This window comes from Panicum virgatum, chromosome 3N (assembly GCF_016808335.1).
Source record: "Panicum virgatum strain AP13 chromosome 3N, P.virgatum_v5, whole genome shotgun sequence".
Taxonomy (NCBI): Eukaryota; Viridiplantae; Streptophyta; class Magnoliopsida; order Poales; family Poaceae; genus Panicum; species Panicum virgatum.
Genome location: NC_053147.1, coordinates 30,072,806 through 30,093,380, shown reverse-complemented (window position 1 = coordinate 30,093,380; position 20,575 = coordinate 30,072,806). Strand labels below are relative to the sequence as shown.

The 20,575-nt window shown below is 48.2% G+C and overlaps 1 protein-coding gene and 2 pseudogenes across 6 annotated transcripts; 1 reads left to right on the top strand and 2 right to left on the bottom strand.

Moving 5' to 3' along the window:
* The first annotated feature begins 48 nt into the window (after positions 1-48).
* On the top strand, positions 49-10,365 carry LOC120667732 (annotated as a pseudogene).
* Positions 10,366-11,475: 1,110 nt separating this feature from the next.
* On the bottom strand, positions 11,476-14,712 carry LOC120668101 (annotated as a pseudogene).
* Positions 14,713-16,109: 1,397 nt separating this feature from the next.
* LOC120665623 lies at positions 16,110-20,292 on the bottom strand. Of its 6 annotated transcripts, XM_039945233.1 has the most exons (7): positions 19,736-20,292; positions 19,572-19,630; positions 18,749-18,815; positions 18,471-18,668; positions 17,014-17,429; positions 16,687-16,917; positions 16,110-16,611 (listed from the first exon to the last, which is right to left on the bottom strand). In XM_039945233.1, the coding sequence occupies exons 4-7, from the start codon at positions 18,551-18,553 to the stop codon at positions 16,481-16,483; spliced, it is 861 nt and encodes a 286-aa protein (XP_039801167.1). In that variant the 5' UTR covers positions 18,554-18,668; positions 18,749-18,815; positions 19,572-19,630; positions 19,736-20,292; the 3' UTR covers positions 16,110-16,480. The 6 variants fall into 6 exon arrangements, with proteins under 6 accessions (XP_039801167.1, XP_039801168.1, XP_039801166.1 ...); XM_039945234.1 differs by lacking the exon at positions 19,572-19,630 and having other exon boundaries at positions 18,749-19,567; XM_039945232.1 differs by lacking the exon at positions 19,572-19,630.
* Between the last annotated feature and the right edge of the window lie 283 nt (positions 20,293-20,575).

The window sequence follows — 20,575 nt, the reverse complement described above, 5'->3', positions numbered from 1 at the left end:
AATGCACCGAGGGTCAGGTTGTCCCGCCTGGGAAAGGGCAGGCAATACAAAGCAAATTACCATTTGAACTGGCCGGGTGTCACAAAAATGGCATGGTATAATAATTTCAAGCCTTCTCGCCCAATTAAGAGACGTGTTATGGAGGTTTTTAAGCAGTAAGTATTACACTTCTGTTTCACGATATTGTTTGAAGCTTGCCTTGCTACCCCTTTGAAATGTATTTCCTTACCTGTTTGTGACTTCAGTTTCGACCGGAATGCTCTGGATCTGCTAGAGAGGATGTTAACGCTGGATCCATCGCAGGTGCAGTTTCTTCTTTTTGCTGTTACTTAGCATTGATATGTTTTTGAAATATATTGAATGACTAAAATTCACATGTTAATTCCATGCATTGTTTTAACTTGAACCCTGAATATGGTATTCCTGTGCACTTTTTAGAGGATATCGGCAAAAGATGCGCTCGATGCAGAGTACTTTTGGACTGATCCTCGACCAGATGAGCCTCACACGTATGGTTTATTACTTTTCTTACTTTTACCGCTTCTCGTATCAAGTTGTTCTAAGTCAAATCTTGCGCTTGACTGTTCTTGAATTAATTATATCTATTTCATCTTCGCGTTTGCAGCTTGCCAAGGTACGAATCATCACATGAATTCCAAACTAAGAAAAAGCGTCAACAGCAACGGCAAGCTGAGGAAGCAGCAAAGCGGCAAAAAATACAGCATCCTCAACCACACACTCGTTTGCCACCGATTCAACAATCAGGCCAACCATATTCACAAATCAGGATGGGCCAACCTATGAACAACCCCCATCCTTCAATGGCACCTGGGCCAAGCCATCACTATGCAAGCGCTTTTTTCTTTTTTATGTTTTTAAAAAATAAAAATTTCAAAAATATATGTTCGTTTTGAAATATTTCAAAAATACCTCGGTCGCCCCCATAGGGCGACAGGCCCTAAGTATATTTTTTTTCTTCAAATTTGCAACGAGATCCCTGGAAAAAAAGGGGGCCTGTCGCCCCCCCCCCCACAGGCGATAGGGGGCCTGTCGCCCCGCCCTCGGACGACCACTGGGCCCCGCCCACGGGCGCGGCAGGGGGGCCTGTCACCCCCCCGGGCGACAGGGGGGCCTGTCGCCCCCCCTCGGGCGACCGGGGTAACCCCCCTTATATAAGGATCCACCCCCCATTCCCTCCTCATTTAAGCCCGAAAATTCCACCAAAAATCCAGAAAAAAGAGAGGGGTGAAGAGAAGGGAAGCGGCGAAGCCCTGCCGGATTCAGCACTTGTGATCTGCAGGTTAGTACATTTAGTTTATATTTTTTTCCATTTAAGTACTATGCATTTAAGTAGGAGTAATTTAAGTAGGGGTGAGTAATTTAATTTAATTAGTGCTATAGTAGAACCATTTAAGTAGAAGTTTAATGATACTTTAGTTTGTAGTTACGTAGTAGTAAATTAGTTTAGAAAATTAGTACTACGCATTTATTATTACAATTACAGTACTATTAGAGACGTGTTTATAAATTAATTATGATTTAGAATAGAATTTGGCATATGCAGTATAGAATTTGAGTGTCATCACGTAGTTATAAATACTTATACGTTGTAGTTGAATTTCATACTTAGTTTTTACGGATTATTGAATAAGGTAGTGAAGTAAAGAGTATAACTCGATAAGTATTATGTGATATACAGATATGTCGAGCAAGATGCAGTTTCAAGTATTTTATGGTGACTACAATGTTTTGTATGTGCCAAATGGAGTAGATCTTTCTGCCTTTAAGTGCACTTCTAGCGCCATAAATAAACTTCTGGAAAGGAGTTTTGGTTCCATATGTAAGTGGTTGCAGCGTGGGTTCCGTGTTGATCCGTTGACACATGTGATCACCGTCCAGTCTCTTATTAATTGGGAGATAGAAAGTGAATTATGGGAATTGATGATGATACACAGCACTGATGACTGGCAGAAGTACATGCAAGCAGCTCTAGAGCGTGGGTGGCCTCTGGCCATTCTTGTTCAAATCCGGGAGAAGACACAAAATGAAATCTAACATTGTGCAGATTAAGGAACTCCTAGTATTCAAAGAGAGACCAATTATGTTGAGCAAGATGAGTCAGAAGAGACAGAGAACCAAAACATGGGACCACAGGGCCTTGCTGATGAGGGAGAGATGATACATAGCATTGTGGACGAGATGGAGGCAGAAGACCAAACCGCAATAGAGATGGAAGAATATGAGGGCTCATCTGATGACGAGCAGTACTCATTGCCAAAAGAGTGGAAGGAGCATGGTTTTGGTAGTCATGTCGTAGGAGACGTATGAAATCAGGAGTGGGAGTACAGAGGGAATGAGGTAGTGCAAGGTGCAACATATCCAAACATTGAAGCCGTAAAAGATGCTGTCAGACTATGGGCAATATTATTGAAACAAGAATTCAGAGTCGTAAAGTCTGGCAGTAAAGAATATGAGGTGAAGTGTGTGAGTGATGGATGTCCATGGCGAGTACATGCATTCAAGGGAAAATGGAAGTCGAACTGGAAATGTTCCATTGTGACAGAGCACACTTGTTTGCTGTCAGAAGTTCTTCCATCGCATCGCAATATATCATGCGACTTTATTGCAAAGCAAATGTATGGGTTTATTATGGACAACCTAAATTATGAGCCAAAAATGATTGTTCGACACATTGAGCATTTCAGTGTTGTCTTCCGGTGATCTGCATTGATGGCACATTTATGACTGGAAGGTATAAAGGTCAGATACTCACCGCAATCGGGGTAGATTGCAACAACTAAATAGTTCCGCTCGCATTTACATTTGTTGAGAATGAGAACTTAGACAGTTGGTATTGGTTCCTTTAACGAGTGAAGGTTCATGTTGTTGCTGCACGTCCAGATGTGTGCCTTATTAGTGATAGGCATGCAGGTCTGCTGCAATCAATACTGAAATTGCAATGTGGAACTGCGACAACGCCTCCATTGTGGCCCGATGTCCAAAATAGGTGGTGCATTAGGCATATGGGTGCAAACTTCTATGACCACTTCAAGAACAAGGATCTTAAGAACCTGTTTAAGAGGTTGTGCACCCAAAATCAACAGAGAAAATTCAATGCATTATGGCAGATGCTTGATCAGTTGACTGCAGAGCTAGTGAAGGTAAGGGCATCAGGAGCAGGCACGAGTCAGGCTGCAGAGGCTAGGGATTCAATTGAGAAGCCATTTTCACACTGGATTCGAGGTGCACCTAAGGAGAAATGGTCATTCCTTTATAATACCAACGGAATACGGTATGGTATTCAGACAACGAACCATGCAGAGTGTTTCAATATGGTTATGTGTTCTTGTCGTGCCTTTCCTATTGTGGGAATTGTTGAGTTCATCATGTATGAGTGCATGAAGTATTTCAGAGAGCGTTACACGGCTGCAAGCATAAACATCAGCAACCCCCAAATTCAGTTTTGCAAAAGAGTGACACAATATATACAAGAGAAGATTGAAAAGGCCAAACTGCACCGCGTCATATCGACAGGTACAATGGAGCATAGATTTGAGGTTCTATGCAAGGATAGAAGTGGTCGTGGTATCCGTAGAGATAGGGTGGTACATGAGAGTTTGATTACAGTAGATGGCAAAGCCTTCTGCTCCTGCATGAAGCCTAAGTTATTGCATTTGCCATGCTCCCATCTCATTGCGGCATGTGCAGAGTCTGGGTTGCAGCCAGAAGTATTTGTTTCACCTTACTTCAGCAAGGAAGCAGCTGTATCCACCTGGGGACATGAGGTATACGAGATTGGAATTGTGGGGCCTTTCACTCAGGATAATGAGAATAAGATGTTTATTCCTGATCCAGCCACTAAGAAAGGCAAAGGCCGCCGTCAGACACGTCGTATTCGGAATGGTATGGACGAGTCCGAAGCAAGCAAGGCACAAAAGCGTTGCAGCCAATGTGGAGCCGCGTTGGAGCGTGTCAGTCGCCAGGACCACATGTAATTATGAATGAACTTGGCTCATACATTTCTTTATATTCAATGAGACACCTTACATGAAATTTGTTTTGTAGTCTTCCGATGCTCCAAAAAACTATGGTTTTACTAGGTGGGTCGATTCTGCACCAATTGATTCTGTTCAGGAGTTCATCGAGTACCTCCAGATAAAGATCTTTGATCTGGAATGCAAGGTGAACCATTATGAGGAAGTGAGCGAGGGTAACAAAGACGACGAAGTTGATGATACCAGCAATGCTGCCGGTTCACAGGATGAACCATGCACTATTCCTTACTGCAACTGCCCTTGTCACAAGAAGAAGGGCCCTGCGCCTCCGGTACCACCGCCTGTACCACCTGCAATGGGTGGATACTGCGGAGAAGGCTCAACGCAGTTTGCTACGTGGGGGTACGGCTACTAGGACTACCCTAGTGCTAGTGACATGCTGCATCGTTGTATTTGTTCTGTTTTTTTTAAAAAAATTACCTAAGGTGTGTTAGGTTAGTCCGGAATCTGTTTACCGTGGTTTGCAATGGGTTCTGCCATGCCACTGCATGTGTGATGTGTGTTTCATTATCGTTGTATTATGATGTAAAATTTGATGGTTCACATTATGTAATGCATTTCTTAGTTCTTATTTCTTATCGTTATATTAATTAAATGTGTGCTTTTTAATATTCTAGTGACATGAAAAGCTCCGAGGGCCATGTCCGTGCCCAGCAGATGGCTAAGAGGGTCCGACGCCCTAGGGGTGGTTAGATATATCTGATGTTTGAATCTCTGATGTTTATTTGTAATGAGATAGCTGTGGACCGCTTATTTATACACTTCAACGTTTGCCTCTGATCACTCTCGTATTTTCCATTACATACAATAGATGGTATGTTTATACTTCGATGCTCCATTACGACTAAGTACGATTCAAACTTGACATTATGTACATGTCCAGTGAATGCAAGTTAGGTACGAGACATACATACAAGCATAATACAACATTAACAATACTAAATGCGAATACATCTTAAACCGATGAACATCATATGTTATAGATCATGGCATGAAATCATCTAGGTTGTCATCCCAGTTGACAGATGGTGGTGGTGTAGTATGGCTCGACGAACCTCTTGGCTTTCCCTTTCTCTCTTTTCTGGATCTACGTTCATGTACAGGGGGAGGAACATCATGTGTTGGAGGCCATGGTTTGGGGGGCATGAAGTCATCCATGTCGTCATACCAGTTAACACAAGTTTGTGCTGCAGGTGGTGCAACATGACTTGACGACCCTCTTGCCTTTCCCTTTGTCTCTTTTCTGATTCTAGGTTCATGTACAGGGGGAGAAACATCATGTGTTGGAGGCCATGGTTTGGGGGGCATGAAGTCTTCCATGTCGTCATCCCAGTTAACACAAGTTGGTGGTTGAGGTGCTGAAGCATGACTCGACGAATCTCCGGGCATCTGTTCTTGCGCAGGCCAAGTACTATCACCCGAAGATCTTATCCACCTCCTTCGTCTAGTTTGCCGCATCAGTCCACCGAAGATACATACCAATTTATGGAAATTTGGTATCATTTTGTTAATCAACTCCGTGTCCTCGGGGTAATCCTAGCATATAATTAAAAAACAATGTTACTGTTTCATAAATATGGATTCGAAATGACGGACGGGATTACAACTGAATGAGAGTTACCTTAATGTGCATCTCATACACCTCTGGCCGTATCTATATCTTACAAGAACTTTGTAAGAATCCAATGATATTAGGATGATTCGCTAGTTCACATACTCTAATGTATATCTTCCGACGTTCTAGCAGGTGTCCCTTTACATCTTGCGTCGTAATACCTCGAAATAATGTGAAATCTTTAAACTCTACTACTTTGGACAACACCATCTCTATCGTACCATCCGCTAACGGATCCAACTTCTTACTGATAAAAAGATGGGTCATGATATCAAGTATTATACTAGATTTTTCTTCGGTCCATGAAAATCCTCCACAATTGGAGGCAGCCATTGCCTTATGCTGCAATATCAATAAGGTACTTTCATAATTCTATTCTAATTCATAATTAATTTAAAAACAAGTCTGTAATAGTACTGAAATTGTAATACTAAACGAGTGTTCTAAAGCACCAAATCTAATTCAGCTAATCCGCTAATTAAATTAAATTGTTATACAATATCAATGGATTCATACGGAAGTTACCGGTAGATCACAAGTACGCAATTCGGCAGAGCTTCGCCGCTTTTCTTCTCATCACCCCTCTCTTTTTTCCTGAATTTTTAGGCTCAAATGACAAAGGGGATGACGGCATATGGCGGCCAGGCCTTATATAGGGGGGAGGGCGACAGGCGACAGCCTGTCGCCCGTTGGGGGGGCGACATGCCCCTTTTCTTCTCAGGGAGCTCGTTGCGAATTTGAAGAAAAAAATTACACTTAGGGCCTGTCTATGGCAGTACCGCCCTAATTAATCCGGCTCAAGTGCGTTAACCATCATTTTAAAGATAATCCCGGCTAACATGCACTTCAAACGAAGCAATTCGGCAGTGCTGTTGGGTAAAGTCCCGAAGATTCCACCTGAGCGTCGATCGAACCCAAAGCTTACATGCAACCCACACGAAGGTAAGTCCGGAGAGTATAACAATTCATAGATACATTACATTACAGAGTCTTAACTTAATTATTACAAACCAAGTTCGAAGTCTTCGAAAGGTACTTGAAGTTCGAATTGAAAGTAGTTCAGAGTTCACTGCAGTGGAAATAAAACGAGTTCTAAGCGACGATACATGATGTCATGATGAAGCCCGTACATGACATCACTCGGCATGGCCATCGTTGGCCGGAGTCGTATCCCACTCCACCGACCAACCAGGAGGCAGAGTACACGGCCAAGTCAAACTAGCAATCATGTCCTCAAAAGTATTACCTGAAACAAAATGGAGCCACAAGCAAGGCTGAGTATACTAATACTCAGCAAGGCTTACCCGACTAGGATATAACTAACCCTCTAACTAGACATGCAAGGCATTTGGCTTGAGGGGTTTGTTTTTGCCGAAAGCAATAAAGAGTAAGTCCTTATTTTCCGATTTTAGCTTTCAAGTTCTAGTTTGATTAACCATTCTACATTAGCATCTATCCAATAGCATACATGGTGGAAAAACAATTATTTATCATCGTTCAACCATATTACTCTATGTGGCAAAAGGGTTAAACAGTCTCAATATCCGTGAGAGACGGACGATTCGAATCGAATTTGTTAACCTGGCCAGGCAGACCTAAACACACGCATGGGGAATGCAACCACCCACACGACTTTTCCCCTTTTTCCCCGGGCATGAAACAGGCCCACCGCCCTAGGGTGCCCTGCACCCGTGCATGACCAAAGACCAGATAGTGGAGAGTATGTTCCACGGCCGGTTCCATCAGGTACTTAAGCTTACCGATTACCATATTCTCGGCATGTGGTTAGTACGTTCAAACGCTTAACCACCACTACCACACACCGCGGCCTTATCCATTTTCACTAAACAGACGGGGTATCACAAGTACAACAACCCCGCCCATAAACCTTATATTGCAGTGTGTAGTAAGCATTCAACTCCTATGAGCTCGCGAGTGACAGGAAATCACTCGACTTCTACCGAACCATTAGCATAGCCAACTAGCGACCTACACATACTAGTGTTCAAGCATAGGTACCTAGGATCATGCAACTAAGGTTCCAAACAATTCCTGCAACTTAAATGCACAAATAAATAGGAATATAAATAGTTGCATAAATTTAGAATAGGTAGGACATGCTCCGGGGCTTGCCTTCCTGAGCGGAGCTAGCCTTGGGCTCTTCTGAACTCTGGTTCAGGTCTTCAGTGACTTCAGTTAGATTAACTTGAGCTTCACGCTGCTCTCTCTCGGACTCCGGCACCAACTCGTACGTACCGTCAGGGAGAGTAGTCGAATCTATATGAAATGCATAAGCGTGAGTTATTTTAGTGATACAATTTAATCAATTCTTCACTAAAGAGTTGTAATCCAACGCAACTCAAGATGATTTGCAATATATATTGCTACAACATTTTGGGCAATCATTTAGAGTAATGACCATTAACTGACTTCACAAAGTTACTAGGGTGGATTACTTCACAAAGTTACTAGGGTGGATTTTACCTATTATCCCTATGCAGCAAAAGAAATGATTTTTCTCATTTATTACTAGGTTAAGCATGTCCTTATCATAAATAAAGTTAAACAGAGATTCTGGGTTTGAAAATTTTATGAAGGTACACCTCTGAGTAAATTGCCTACTGTGAAATTTTCAGCCCATTTCATGCAGCCTATTAACCATGAAAAATAAAATAAACAACTACTGCTAGAAACAAAAATGAATTTTACAGGTCAAACTATGCAAGTACTGGTAATGAAATTTTAATTGAGCGTTGTCTATCTAAAGATGAGCTTGCCATAAATTTTTCACAATTAAACAAGCATTGTACAGGGCATGACAAATAGAGCAAAGTATAGCTGCAGGGATCAAAACTAATTTCTACAGACTGTTCTAGCAAGTTACAGAGCCTCATCTTTTATCAGCACGGTTATATACTCAAAGTATAGCAGGGCAGCGGCGCAGCGAGGCACGCGCGGGGCGCTCGAGTGCCTGCGCTCAGGGCAGGGGAGGGTCAGCGAGGGAGAGAGAGAAAGGAGAGAGAAAGGGAGTGGAGAGAGAAAACCAAGGTCACCCGTTTGACAAAGCCCAAACTCAAAATTTTCAAATGAAACTTGAAAAATTTTGAACACGAAAATTGTTCAAAATTAAATTTCCTACAACTTTCCTTTCAGGCAAAACTTCATTTGAGCGATGATTTGAAAGTTAAAAATTTGAGTTCAAGTTTAAATGATCCCACTGTTTTTCGGGGTTTTTCTCAAAATTTCATGTTGTAACTTGAAAAACTTTGAACACGAAAGTTGTTTATCTTGTCAAACTCTACAACTTTCGTGTTGGGCAAAAGTTCACTTGAGCCAACGTGTGAGAGTTGACTTTTTGGTATATTTAAACGGAACTCGGCTTTTAAGTAATCACCAAATAGGGTTTACTGTGTCATTTGATGTTAATGGCATGTTTAAACAGTGCAAAACACCAGAGGTGTTACACTGTCGCCCTATGAGGAGGCGACCGGGGGGTAATTTTGAAATATTTCAAAACGGAAATATATTTTTGAAATTTTTATTTTTAAAAAATATAAAAAAGAAAAAAGCGCACTATGCAAAGCCCCGAGGGCCAGAAGGGCCAAACAGGTATCCACTGGTGGAAGTCAAGGTGGAGGATACCCGAATCGTGGAGGGCAAGGCGGTGGCTACGGAAGTGGCCCTTATCCTCAGCAAGGTCGAGGGCCACCTCCATATGGTGGTGGGATGGGCGGAACAAGTGGCCCTAGGGGTGGAAGTGGAGCTGGCGGATATCAGCAGGCTGGCCCTTATGGCGCAATGCTGAATATGCGGTTGACCGTGAGTTTCACAACTCACGGTCGACCCGTCCGTCTTCCTCCCCCGGGTCACAGAGAGTCCGGATCTCTCTTCCTCCTTCACTTTCCCTTTCCCTATCCCCGTTCCGAGCAGATCTCGCTCGACCCCCTCTCCTTCGAGCGGATCTCGGGCCCCCGCCGCCACCGCCCTCCTCCGGCGGACCGAGCAGATCTCGCCCCCCCCTCCTCCGGCAGATCTCGACCCTCCTCCGGCCGATCTCAGCCACTCCTCCTCCCGTGGGGGGGGGGCGCTCGGCGGCGCTCGGGCGGCGCCCCCCGGGCGGGGCGGCGGGAGGCTGGAGGCGCGGCGGGGCCGGCAGCCGGAGGCGCGGCGGGACCGGCGGCGGGAGCCGGGACCGGCGGCGGGAGGCGGGAGGCGGGACCGGCGGCCGGAAGCGGGAGGCGCAGCGGGAGGCGCGGCGGGTCCGGCGGCCGGAGGCGCGGCAGGGCCGGCGCTCGCCCCCAGCGCCGACGGTGGGTCGGCGGGAGGCACAGATCCTTTTTTTTTGCAAAAAATTTTCAACATTTTTTTTTGAATTCCTTTTTTGTTTTTTCGAATGAATATTTTTTTAATGATAAAAAAAATTCTTGAATTTTTTCTGCTCTCCAAAAATTTTTCTTGAAATTTTTTTTCCGGCTGCTCCTTTTTTTGCTTGAAATTTTTTTTGGTCTCAAAATTTTTTCTCTGTCTAAAATTTCTCTTACAAAATTTTTTCCAAAATCGGAAAACGACAAAAAAATACTAAAAATGGGAAAAAAAAACGGTCCGGAGATCGACCGCACGGAACCCCTCCGTGCGGTTGACCGTAAATTAGCTGTGCCCCCCTTATGGTGCATCTGGTGCTGGCAGAGGGCCTAATAACTATCAACAAGGTGGTTCTCGCAACCCGCAGAAGTATGGAAGCTGGCAATAGTGCAGTGCCATCTCAGTGAAACCATGCGGCATTTTGGGTTGGAAGCGGGTATTGTAGTTTTGTGAGATTTGGTCATAACTCCATCGAAGAATTCTCCGGCTACATTTTTGGGAATCTGGATAAGTTCACAATTCGTATGTATCGCTCTATCATCTGCTATCAGACATTCAAACCTAAACAAATATGTTGGCCGAGGCGACTCTCGAGTCTTCGTTCCCCTTGCTATAGTTCAAGACTCAAGAGGGCGGCGGAGAGGCGATTCCAGTCTCGGCGTCGGTCTCGCCGGCTCTTCTTCGCGTTCGGCGACCGTTCCGGTGCCGGAGGTGGAGAGGAGCCACGAGATCGATGGCCGGTGTACATATACTTTTCTGTTGTAGCTAGTCTAGGGTTCCTCGCTCCGTCTGCGGCGGCGCGAAGGAGAGCTCGTCCCGGTGGCCTAGGGTTCAGGCAATCGGTGCTTTTGTCCCTCCAGTGCTTCTCCGTCGGCTGCGTCGTCGTCGTCGAGTCGTCTACGGATGTGCATGTGAGGTTTGTTCCCTCCTTCCCCGAGAAATCGGGTTGGAGTCTTCAGTTTGGGGTCGATTCGTCGTGGTTTGCTTGGAGGTCGCCAGCAGGTCTTGAGGTGCCAGATTTCCTTTCTCTTGGCGACGGTTTGCTCGGGCGTTCATCGATCCAAGTGTGCATCGGCTTCTTTGGTGCGCCAACTGTTAGAGCGCTAAAATTGTGTGTCGAAGTTCCTTCGTCAAGCTGGGAATCGGCTTCAAGCAGCAGCTCTGGCGTTTCTCTTTTCCAGGGATGGTGCGTCGAGCGGCGGCTCCGGTGGCCGGCGTCGAAGATGACCGGGAAAGTCTTACAAGGACTTGGATGTAATTGTGTTATCATCAGGGTTGTCTTTGTAAGAGTTGCTTGTAAACTTCTATATCAATAAATCAATTCCACCCGGTTTCTAAAAAAAAACAAATATGTTGGCCCATAGGCTTACAACTTCGTACATGTTTGATGCCCTAATGTAATGCTAGCGATCACTACACGTGGAAAAAGTCTTTCAAGCTCGGACTCTGTTTCTCCATTGCTACTGCGGCACCCTGCCCGTGAGCTTTGGCCTTCTAGGGCTCAGGCGCGTCGAGGTTGTTTTCCTGGTAGTAGTGTGGCGCGACCTCCAGCAGCCACTCCGGCTTGATCTCCGTCACCTGCCGCGTGTACTCGTTGGACGTCTCCACCAGCTCGTGGTACACCACCCAACGCGGCGGCGGGTCCAGCCGCGCCATCCCGGAGCTCGGGTGCACGAACACCGTCCGCCAGGTCTTGAGGGTCCGGTACAACCTGTCCCTCCGCCGCTGCGCCGTGTTGCGGAAGAACCCCGCCGTGATGGCCTTCCTGACCGCGTCGAGATCGCCGCCGGAGCAGGAGCGGCGCTCGATCTCCACCCGCTCCAGCAGCGCCTCCAGCTGCTCCCGCACGTCCCGCGCGCGCCGCATGGTGCGCGGCTGCACGAAGTGGTCGGCGCACCACTGCGCCGAGTGCCCGGACTGCTCCCACTCGGTGTAGACGTTGAGCAGCGCGGCGTGGTCGCCGGCGCTGCCCCCCGCGCTGAAGACCTGCCGCGCGGCGTCGGCGACCAGCGCCCTGTCCTTGGGCCGGTAGAAGACGGCGTTCCCGGCCGACAGCATGGAAGCGATGGTGACCACCTCCTCCGAGCACCCGTACCGCTCCGACGCCACGATCGCCTTGGCGAGCATGGGATCGAGCGGGAGCTCCGCCATCCGCCGCCCGGTCTTGGTCAGCTCGCCGCGGCTGTTGAGCGCGCCGAGGGCGAAGAGGTCCTCGAGCGCCCTGAGCAGGCCCTCCGACGCCGGCGGGTCCACGAAGTCGAAGCTGACCATGTCGTTGATCCCCAGCGCCTTGAGCGAGAGCACCACGCTGGCCAGGTTGCTCCGCTGGATCTCGGGAACCGTGTCGTCCGCCATGTCCTGCCTGTAGCTGTGCTCCGTGAAGAGGCGGAAGCACTTGCCCGGGCCGGTGCGCCCCGACCGACCGGCGCGCTGGTCGGCCGACGCCTTGGAGATGGGCCGGACGAGCAGCGACTCGGCGTCCGTGCGCGGGCTGTACGACTTCACCTTGCAGAACCCCGGGTCGACCACGTAGCTGATCCCGTCGATGGTCAGCGACGTCTCGGCGATGTTGGTGGCGAGCACCACCTTCCGCGCGCCCGGCGGCGCCGGCTCGAAGATCTTGGCCTGGAGCTCGGTGGGCAGGTTCGCGTAGATGGGGCAGATCACCAGCTCCGCGATCTTGGTGCCCAGCCCCCTGGTCCGGCGCCGGAGGATCTCCTCCACCGTCTCGATCTCTTCCTGCCCCGTGAGGAACAGCAGGATGTCCGGCGCCGGAGGATCTCCTCCACCGTCTCGATCTCTTCCTGCCCCGTGAGGAACAGCAGGATGTCGCCGGGGGGCTGCGTGACGTGCAGCTGCAGCACCGTGGCCACGGCCGCGTCGACGTAGTCGGCCTCCGGCGCCACCGTGTAGTGGATGTCCACCTTGTACCGCCTCCCGGGGATCTTGAACACCGGCGCCATGTCGAAGAAGTCGCTGAACTTGTCCGCGTTGAGCGTCGCGCTGGAGAGGAGCAGCTTCAGGTCCGGCCGGAAGCGGGCGACGTCCTTGACGAGGCCGAGAAGGATGTCGGTGGAGACTGAGCGCTCGTGCGCCTCGTCCACGATCACGACGCCGTAGCTGGCCAGGTCCGGCTCGCCGAGGAACTCGCGCAGGAGCATCCCGTCGGTCATGTACTTGACCGCCGTCTTCTCCGACGTGCAGTCCTCGAACCGGATGGAGTACCCCACCTCGTGGCCGAGCTTGACGCCCATCTCCTGCGCGACCCTCGCCACCACGCTCATCGCGGCCACGCGGCGTGGCTGAGTGCACGCGATCTTGCGCCCATTGGCGGTGTAACCGGCCTCGTGAAGATACTGCGGTATCTGCGTCGTCTTCCCGGACCCTGTCTCTCCGACCACGATGATAATCTGGTGCTCGGCAATGGCCTTGAGGAGCTCGTCCTTGAACTTGTACACCGGGAGCGTCTTCCTCTGGTCTTCGAGCTCCCTCTGCATCATGGCCTTGGCATCAATTTCGTCGCCCAGTTCGTCCGTCTCGTCCTCCGGCTCGGTTCCAGCCATCGCGGTGGCCTTGACGAACTCGACGGCGTCGTCGAACACGAACTCATATTCACCACCGGCGTGGCCGCGATCCTTGGCTCCAAACTCCAGCTGAGACCTCCTGATCTGCTGGTCTTCCCAGGACTCCTGCTCCGAGAAAGGTCTGCCCTTGCTGCCTCTCGCTTCGCCGCCGTCGTCGTGGCGCCGTCTCGCAACCGAGAACCTCTTCCCCTGGTCCACGTTCGCGGCGTCGTCGTAGGCGTCGGGCATCCTGTAGTAGTCGCCGGCGCCGTCGTCTTGACTGGCGCTGCCGTGGACAAGGCCGTAGATTTCCTTCTTGCGCTTCAACTCCCTCTCCTCGGCGTCCGTCCGCCGGGCGTCGGCGAACATGGCCTCTTCTTCGATGATGTCGTCCCGCAGCTCCTCCACCTTCTTCTTTGCGCGCATCTCCAGGTACGCGCCACGGGAGCACCGCCTGAGCTCCGAGGTGTCGCCCCTGCCCATCGCCTCGGATCGGCGAGCTCGCTCGTCCAGCTTGCGCCTGGACGGCTTCCGGTCCATCAGTTTCCTCGTGCTCGCCTCATCGCGTGCCCGGATGTTCCGTTCGAGCTGGGTCCTGCCAGCCTGGTCTCGCCTCATCTCCTCCTCCTCATCAGGCTCGCCGGCGTCCTCGTCCGACTCAGGGCACCGCCGCCGCCGCCGCACGTTCCGTCCAGGATCGGACAGCGCGGCGCGGAAACGCTTGCCGCTGCCGCTGGCACAGGACGTCGCGTCGACGCCACCCTCCTCCTCCTCCTCCTCCGCGTCATCCCCGTCGTCGAGCAGCTTGAATTCGCCCTGCCTCCTCGCCAGCGCCGCCGCGTCCCGCACCTGCCTCCGGTACTTGCCGTCCCCCTCGCCCTGCCCGCGCCAGCGGCAGCCTGCCGAAGACGTCCGCCGCGAAGGCGTCGGTGTCGGGGGAGGACGGGAACCCGCCGAGATCGACCAGCCGCGCCGCGAGGTCCCCCGCGGAGGAGCACTCCCGCGCGAGCCGGAGCACGAGCCGCACCACGATGCCCTGGGAGTAACCCAGCAGCGCCATCAGCCGGTCCGAGACCCACGTCTTGAGCTGCCCCTCGGCGCCGCCCTCCGCGGCCATGGCCGTGGCCTGGTGCGACGAGGGGTTGGACGGAGGGATTCACGTAGGGCGGCGGCGGCGGCGCGGGCGAGAGGCGGTCGGTTGGAGCCTTGGAGGGTGGCGCACACGCACCGGAGCGCAGGGGATTTTGGGGCGTGGCGTGGGGGCCCCGCCCGGTTTATTCGTAGACGGACCGACCCGATCCCGAAAGGCGGCAACGTTTCTTTTGATCGAGTCAGAAGTTTCCGAGGCGGTTTGCGCATGTCAGTTCGGCCCACACGGCTAGGTCTTGGCGTTCGGCCTACCTGGAAAATTTCGGGTTGAGTTTTTTGGATTTTTAATTTTGAATTTTAAAAACTCCAGCTGGAGATTTGTTCAAAATAAATAAAATCCGATATTTCAAGTACCTGACATTTCGGACTTTTTGGGTTTACTTGAACAACTCGAACCTCTCTAAACTCTGCAACAGTGCCACGCCACCGCTCGACGCCGTCCCTACCGCATGTGTTGCGGCTGATCGGCACCCGCGGCTGCGTTCCTAACGTGCGGCGGCGTAGGCGCGCCGTGCAGCTAGGTGCTCGCGATTCGCGCGAGGACTCGGGCCGCCGCTGAAGGCCCAAAGCCCTACTCGCTGCTGCCACCAGCGAGACTGCACACTATACCACAACTCCATTCTACCGTCAAAAAAGGGTCGGTATAAACACAAAAGTATCATCGTACGGTTGGTCAGTATAGTTTCTCATCCGACGATTGGTCGGTATCTTAAGTTTTCGCGACGAAGCATCTGTCGATATATCACCAAACAACTATCAGTCAGTAAATCCAATTATTTGACTCAATCATCGGTCGGTATATGTAATCTAGGCTTGCTTACCTCCACTCCCGCTGCCGGCCCAACTATCTCCCTTAGAATTCAGCCCACGAATCGGTCTATTGTAACCCTAGCTTCCTTCATGAGTCCTTTACCTGTAAATCCTTATATAAGTTGGTCGTTACCTCCATGCCTCTAAAAAGTTCAGTCGCATCTCTATATCCTCATCCGAACTTTTGTTTTCCCTTGTGACATTTTGGACGGAATTCACACTAACAGTGTCAAATGAAGTTGGAGAAAGACCATTTTGCCCTCATGTGTCGTTTACTTGTATACCCTTATGTAAGTTGTTCGTTACCTCCATACTCCAAAAAAGTTTAATAGCACCTCTATACCCTCGTCGGGTTATGTCTTTTTTTATTTCAAAACTAATGAAAAGTAAGAAAATTAAAAAAATTAAAAAAAAAATTAAAATAGCGCATAACAAGGGGGAATCCGTGAGCATATAAAATTTACTATTATGCCAATTAAGAAAAAAATATTTGATTTGACAATGGAAAAAATAGCAACATGGCCTACGCATATATAGTTTACAACAACAACAATATGAAGCCACACACCATTTTCATCCAGTAATTAGAGCAACAAATATCAGCAACAAGTACTTCTTTTCATCAACATTTAAGCTAATAAATTGACTAGTTTTCATCACATAAGTACTAGATATCCAAACCACAAGTGCCTTAAATTACATGACCATGGCATGAAACATCAAAGCAAAAGAAGTAGTTCCTCCAGACCATAAGTACTGGGCATGCCAAAAGAAACTGATGCTTCATCACATAGGAAAAACTATTCTCAGAATAGCACTCAGAAATCAAACTTTATTCAAGCTGAAGTTTTTTTTTCTTCTAGTATTTGAAGCTGGGTTGGATGGGCTGGTTGTCTCAACTGGAGCCCTCTTTGGTGTAAGCTTCTTCATGATGGCACGTTTCTTCCTTGGTATCTGCATTGTATGTGCTGAGGCTTCATAGCTCCAATGTCTTGATGAAAAGGAGCAGGGTGCACAATTTGGCGAGGAAGAGGATCATTGGATCCTATTCCAAATCCTGCGTGAAAGCAAGAAATGTGTATAAGTGATGTTGTTGTAAATGACAAAGTATTGAAAAGTGAGAACAACTTACGAGCACACCTGCTAGACAAAGTATTGGCAGTACTAGTTGAAGTAGTGGTTGGTGGCCTCTTCCTTTTATTGACACATGTTTTTGTAGATGATTTTTTCTTCCTTTTCTGGTGTGCAGCATTGGCCACCGCATCATTGTGTGGGAGAACCATCCTTAATGTAGGATTAGCCACAACAATGCTAGCCTCTATGGTACAAGGAGCTGTTTTCTTGAGTTTTTCTTTGGTGACCCCTGAAACAAAATTGTTTTTAAAGAAAGTGAACTAAAGTGAACTAATGTGAATTAAAGTGAAAGTGAACTAAAGTGAACTAATGCTATGTAGTTTACCTGCAGCCTCCATTGCAGCTATATCCTCTGGATTTCGATTGTTACAGGTGTACCAATGGTGCCCTAACTCATGGCATATTGGGCACTCATGTCTCTTCTTCCCGCTATTGCCTTCTTCCAAAGCTGATTTTATCTTGTTCTTTCTCCTTTCTGTAGTTGCCTTATGCAATGGAGGATGCATGAAGAAGCCATGTGTTGCTCTAGGCCAATTGGACTTGTCAGGAGTACTAGGGATAGAATCTTCATATGCAACTTTGAATTTCTCAACTGAGTAGTACTCATCCATATAGTCTTTTAGGATAGCACCAGGAATTGATGTGATGTAGGCAATAACATGTTTGCAAGGTATTCCTGACCCTTGCCAAATCTTGCATGTGCATGTCCTCTCCATTAAGTTGACTACAATCCTGTAAGAACTAGCAGAATTGTCCTTAGCACAAATTTCCACAATACCTTCAGGTGAGTTTGTGATCACTTCAATATCAAGGTTGTAGCTGGCTTCCCACAACGTTTGAACTATATGAGGCAAAATCTTTCCTCGAAACATTTGAGAAATCCTTTTTCTTTCCTTCCATTTTATCAAGATCATTTGCCTAATGGTATCCATCAGATCATCCAAGTGCTTGTCTTTCTCATCTTTTACATGCCAATATAGCAATCAAGTGGTTATGTATTACAATTTTTTTTAAATATCAATGCAAAGGCAGTGGTAAAAAGATGAATTTATTGTTTACCCATTTATTGAAGGCTTCAGCCAAGTTATTGATAATATAATCCACATTTGACAATGTGGAGAACTAGCTCCTAGTTCACAGTTTCTTATGAGTTTCCTGAAGACATTTCATAGCCTCTGGTTTGAATGCAGTCATTGCTTGATAGTGTTTTTCGAACATTTAAGATTTCCAAGAATATGCAGATTGCCACAGATGTTGGTAAAAAACATGTTCATTGTACCTCTTCTTAAAATTTTGCACTAGTGGTACATACACTCTCTATATTCAGCTTGTGGAAAAACCTCACTAACACCATTCATCACTGCCAGCCCACAATCAGTGCTGAATGTTAGGCCAAAAGGGGTGCCTATAGCTTCCTTCAACCTCTTCATGAACCACACCCAATTCTCATTTGTTTTTGAGTCAATCACTCCAACAGCTACTAGGTATATCTAGTTATGTCCATCAACTGCACAAATTACGCACAACTGCCCCCTAAATTTTCCATTAAAAAATGTACTATCTACAACAAGATATGTCCTACAGCCTCTTAAGAATCCATCAACACAAGCTTTCAAGGCAAAAAAAAAAGCCTATTGAACCTTATCTTGCTATCGATAGTGTGATGATCAGTGATAACAAAGGATCTAGAACTGCTTTCCTCTATCTGAGCCTTAAATCTATAAAGGTTGTCAAAACTTCTGCCCTAAGAGCCATACATTTTATAGATAGCAAGTTGTTTACCTTGGTAAACTTTCTTGTAGGCCACATCTACTTTGTGATTTTTCTTCAGCTTTTTTCTCAGCTCTTTTCTCCCAAATTTCCATCTTCCTTTAGCCAATCAAGCATTTGATCACACACCCAGAACTATGTCACCCCTACACATGTGCCTGCCCTCCTAGTGCTGTGACACTCCTCATGAGGGTATGGGTTCGTCTTGACTTGCCAAGACAACAATTCAATGGTTATTGTAAGAGGAAAAAATACCGAACAATACAAAGTGACGACAAAATAAAGATTACCTTAACAGTGCACTCATCCTGAACAGTAGAGGCATGAAGTCTCCACCTGCAACCCACATTCTTGCCACTGCAGTACACCGTGTAGCGAGTCTTATCACTCTTTTTAATGTTATAATGAAACTCATATTTGGTAGCATGAGAAGCTAAAACCAACTTAAAAGCACTCATATCTGAATACAAAGTTTCTACAGCCATAGGAGGACCATTCTTATCATAATTCAATTCAAGTTTCTATGCATGCTCTCTATCTTTGACAATCTCATCTATGTCCTCTACTCCATCTTCCTCATCCGAGGAAGATTCGTCAACACCGTCTAAATCATAGCTTGTGTCTAATGGGGATGCTTCAGGATTGACAGGTTTCGGATATTGGGGACCAAGGTCAATATACAACCCTTCGCCATCATTACCCACATGCTCACTGCCTGGGTTTGGGTTAGGCATTTTTTCTGTTTCAGCACATTAAGTCTGAGTTTGAAGGCTTGATTCTGCTATGCTAGGACATGGTACTGAAAGGATGAATGAGTCTTCATCTAACTGGCAGTAGTACTGACATCCCATACAGAAATCTCAGGAGGCTCACTAGCAAGGCTATGATAATAGAAAGTCAAATAGCAGCACTTTGAAGCTTTATATTTTGCAAATATTTCAACTAAATCTTGGTCAGAGCAGACTTGAATGTTGGCCTTTGTATCCATGCATGAGTAAAATAGTTTCACTATGTGACCGAAATTGGGAGGATACTTGTCAACAACTTCATCAACCAAATCTATGAAGTTGGTGAAGTCATCATCTACGACTTTGTCCAAGCTGCAGCACCTACCACGGCAATTGGGAGCAACAATCCGAATTTTTAGATTAAAATGACTCTTTTTGTCCATTCTACAAGATGAACAACAACGCAATCTCATCACATATGCAAGCAAATACAAATACTATAATAAAATTAAACATTCACCACGATTTTCTACAGGGACCGGGAGCTACCTGCTGTTCTTGGCTAGCTGGCAGGCGAGCGACGGAGGGGCCGAGGGAACTAGCGGCAGCCCTGCGCGAAGGCGGCGCTCGATGGCCGAGTCAGGGGCCGAGCTGGCAAGCGGAGCTCAACTTGCTGCACACAGCCAAGGGATTCCCGAGGTGCGCTGGGCCAGTGGAAGTGCCTCCATGCAAAGCATAGCAATAGCAAAGTCTGGAATCATCAAAGTCTGCTCTAAATGCTCCTATTTGTATGTTGAGCTTATAGCTAACTTGGATGCTCGAGTCCCTGGGCGGCCTGCTCCCACGGTGCGCGCTACGTGCTGGCCCCTGCCTCCGGCCGCGGAGGGACGCCGGTGAGGGCGGCTCCGAGCGCAGGCAGCGGCAGCGGCCGCGGATCCCCGCAGCGCGGGCGCGGCCCCGCGAACCCGGCGGCCGCGGCCCCGCGGGGCGGCGGGCGGCCCTGCGCGCGGGCGCCGGGCTCGGCTACTTGTGGCGGCTGGCGGCCCCGCCAGCGGCTCCCTGTGGCGGGCGGCGGGCTAGTGTTCTGGGGTGACTGGAGATGCGGCCGCCTGTCCTGTGCGTGAGAACGAGAAGGGAACCGCGCATGGATGAATGGATGGACCAGGGGCAATATGGCCATTTTCAATGGTAGGTCCCACCTATAAGGACTCCTCTACCGTTATCTTTTTAACCGAACATGGACAGAAGGATAAGGGGTAAACAAAAGTTCGGACGAGGGTATAGAGGTGCGACGACCGAACTTTTTAGAGACACGGAGGTAACGGCCAACTTACATAACGATATACAGGTAAAAAACTTTCCTATCCCCTGATTTATTCTTCCTTCTCC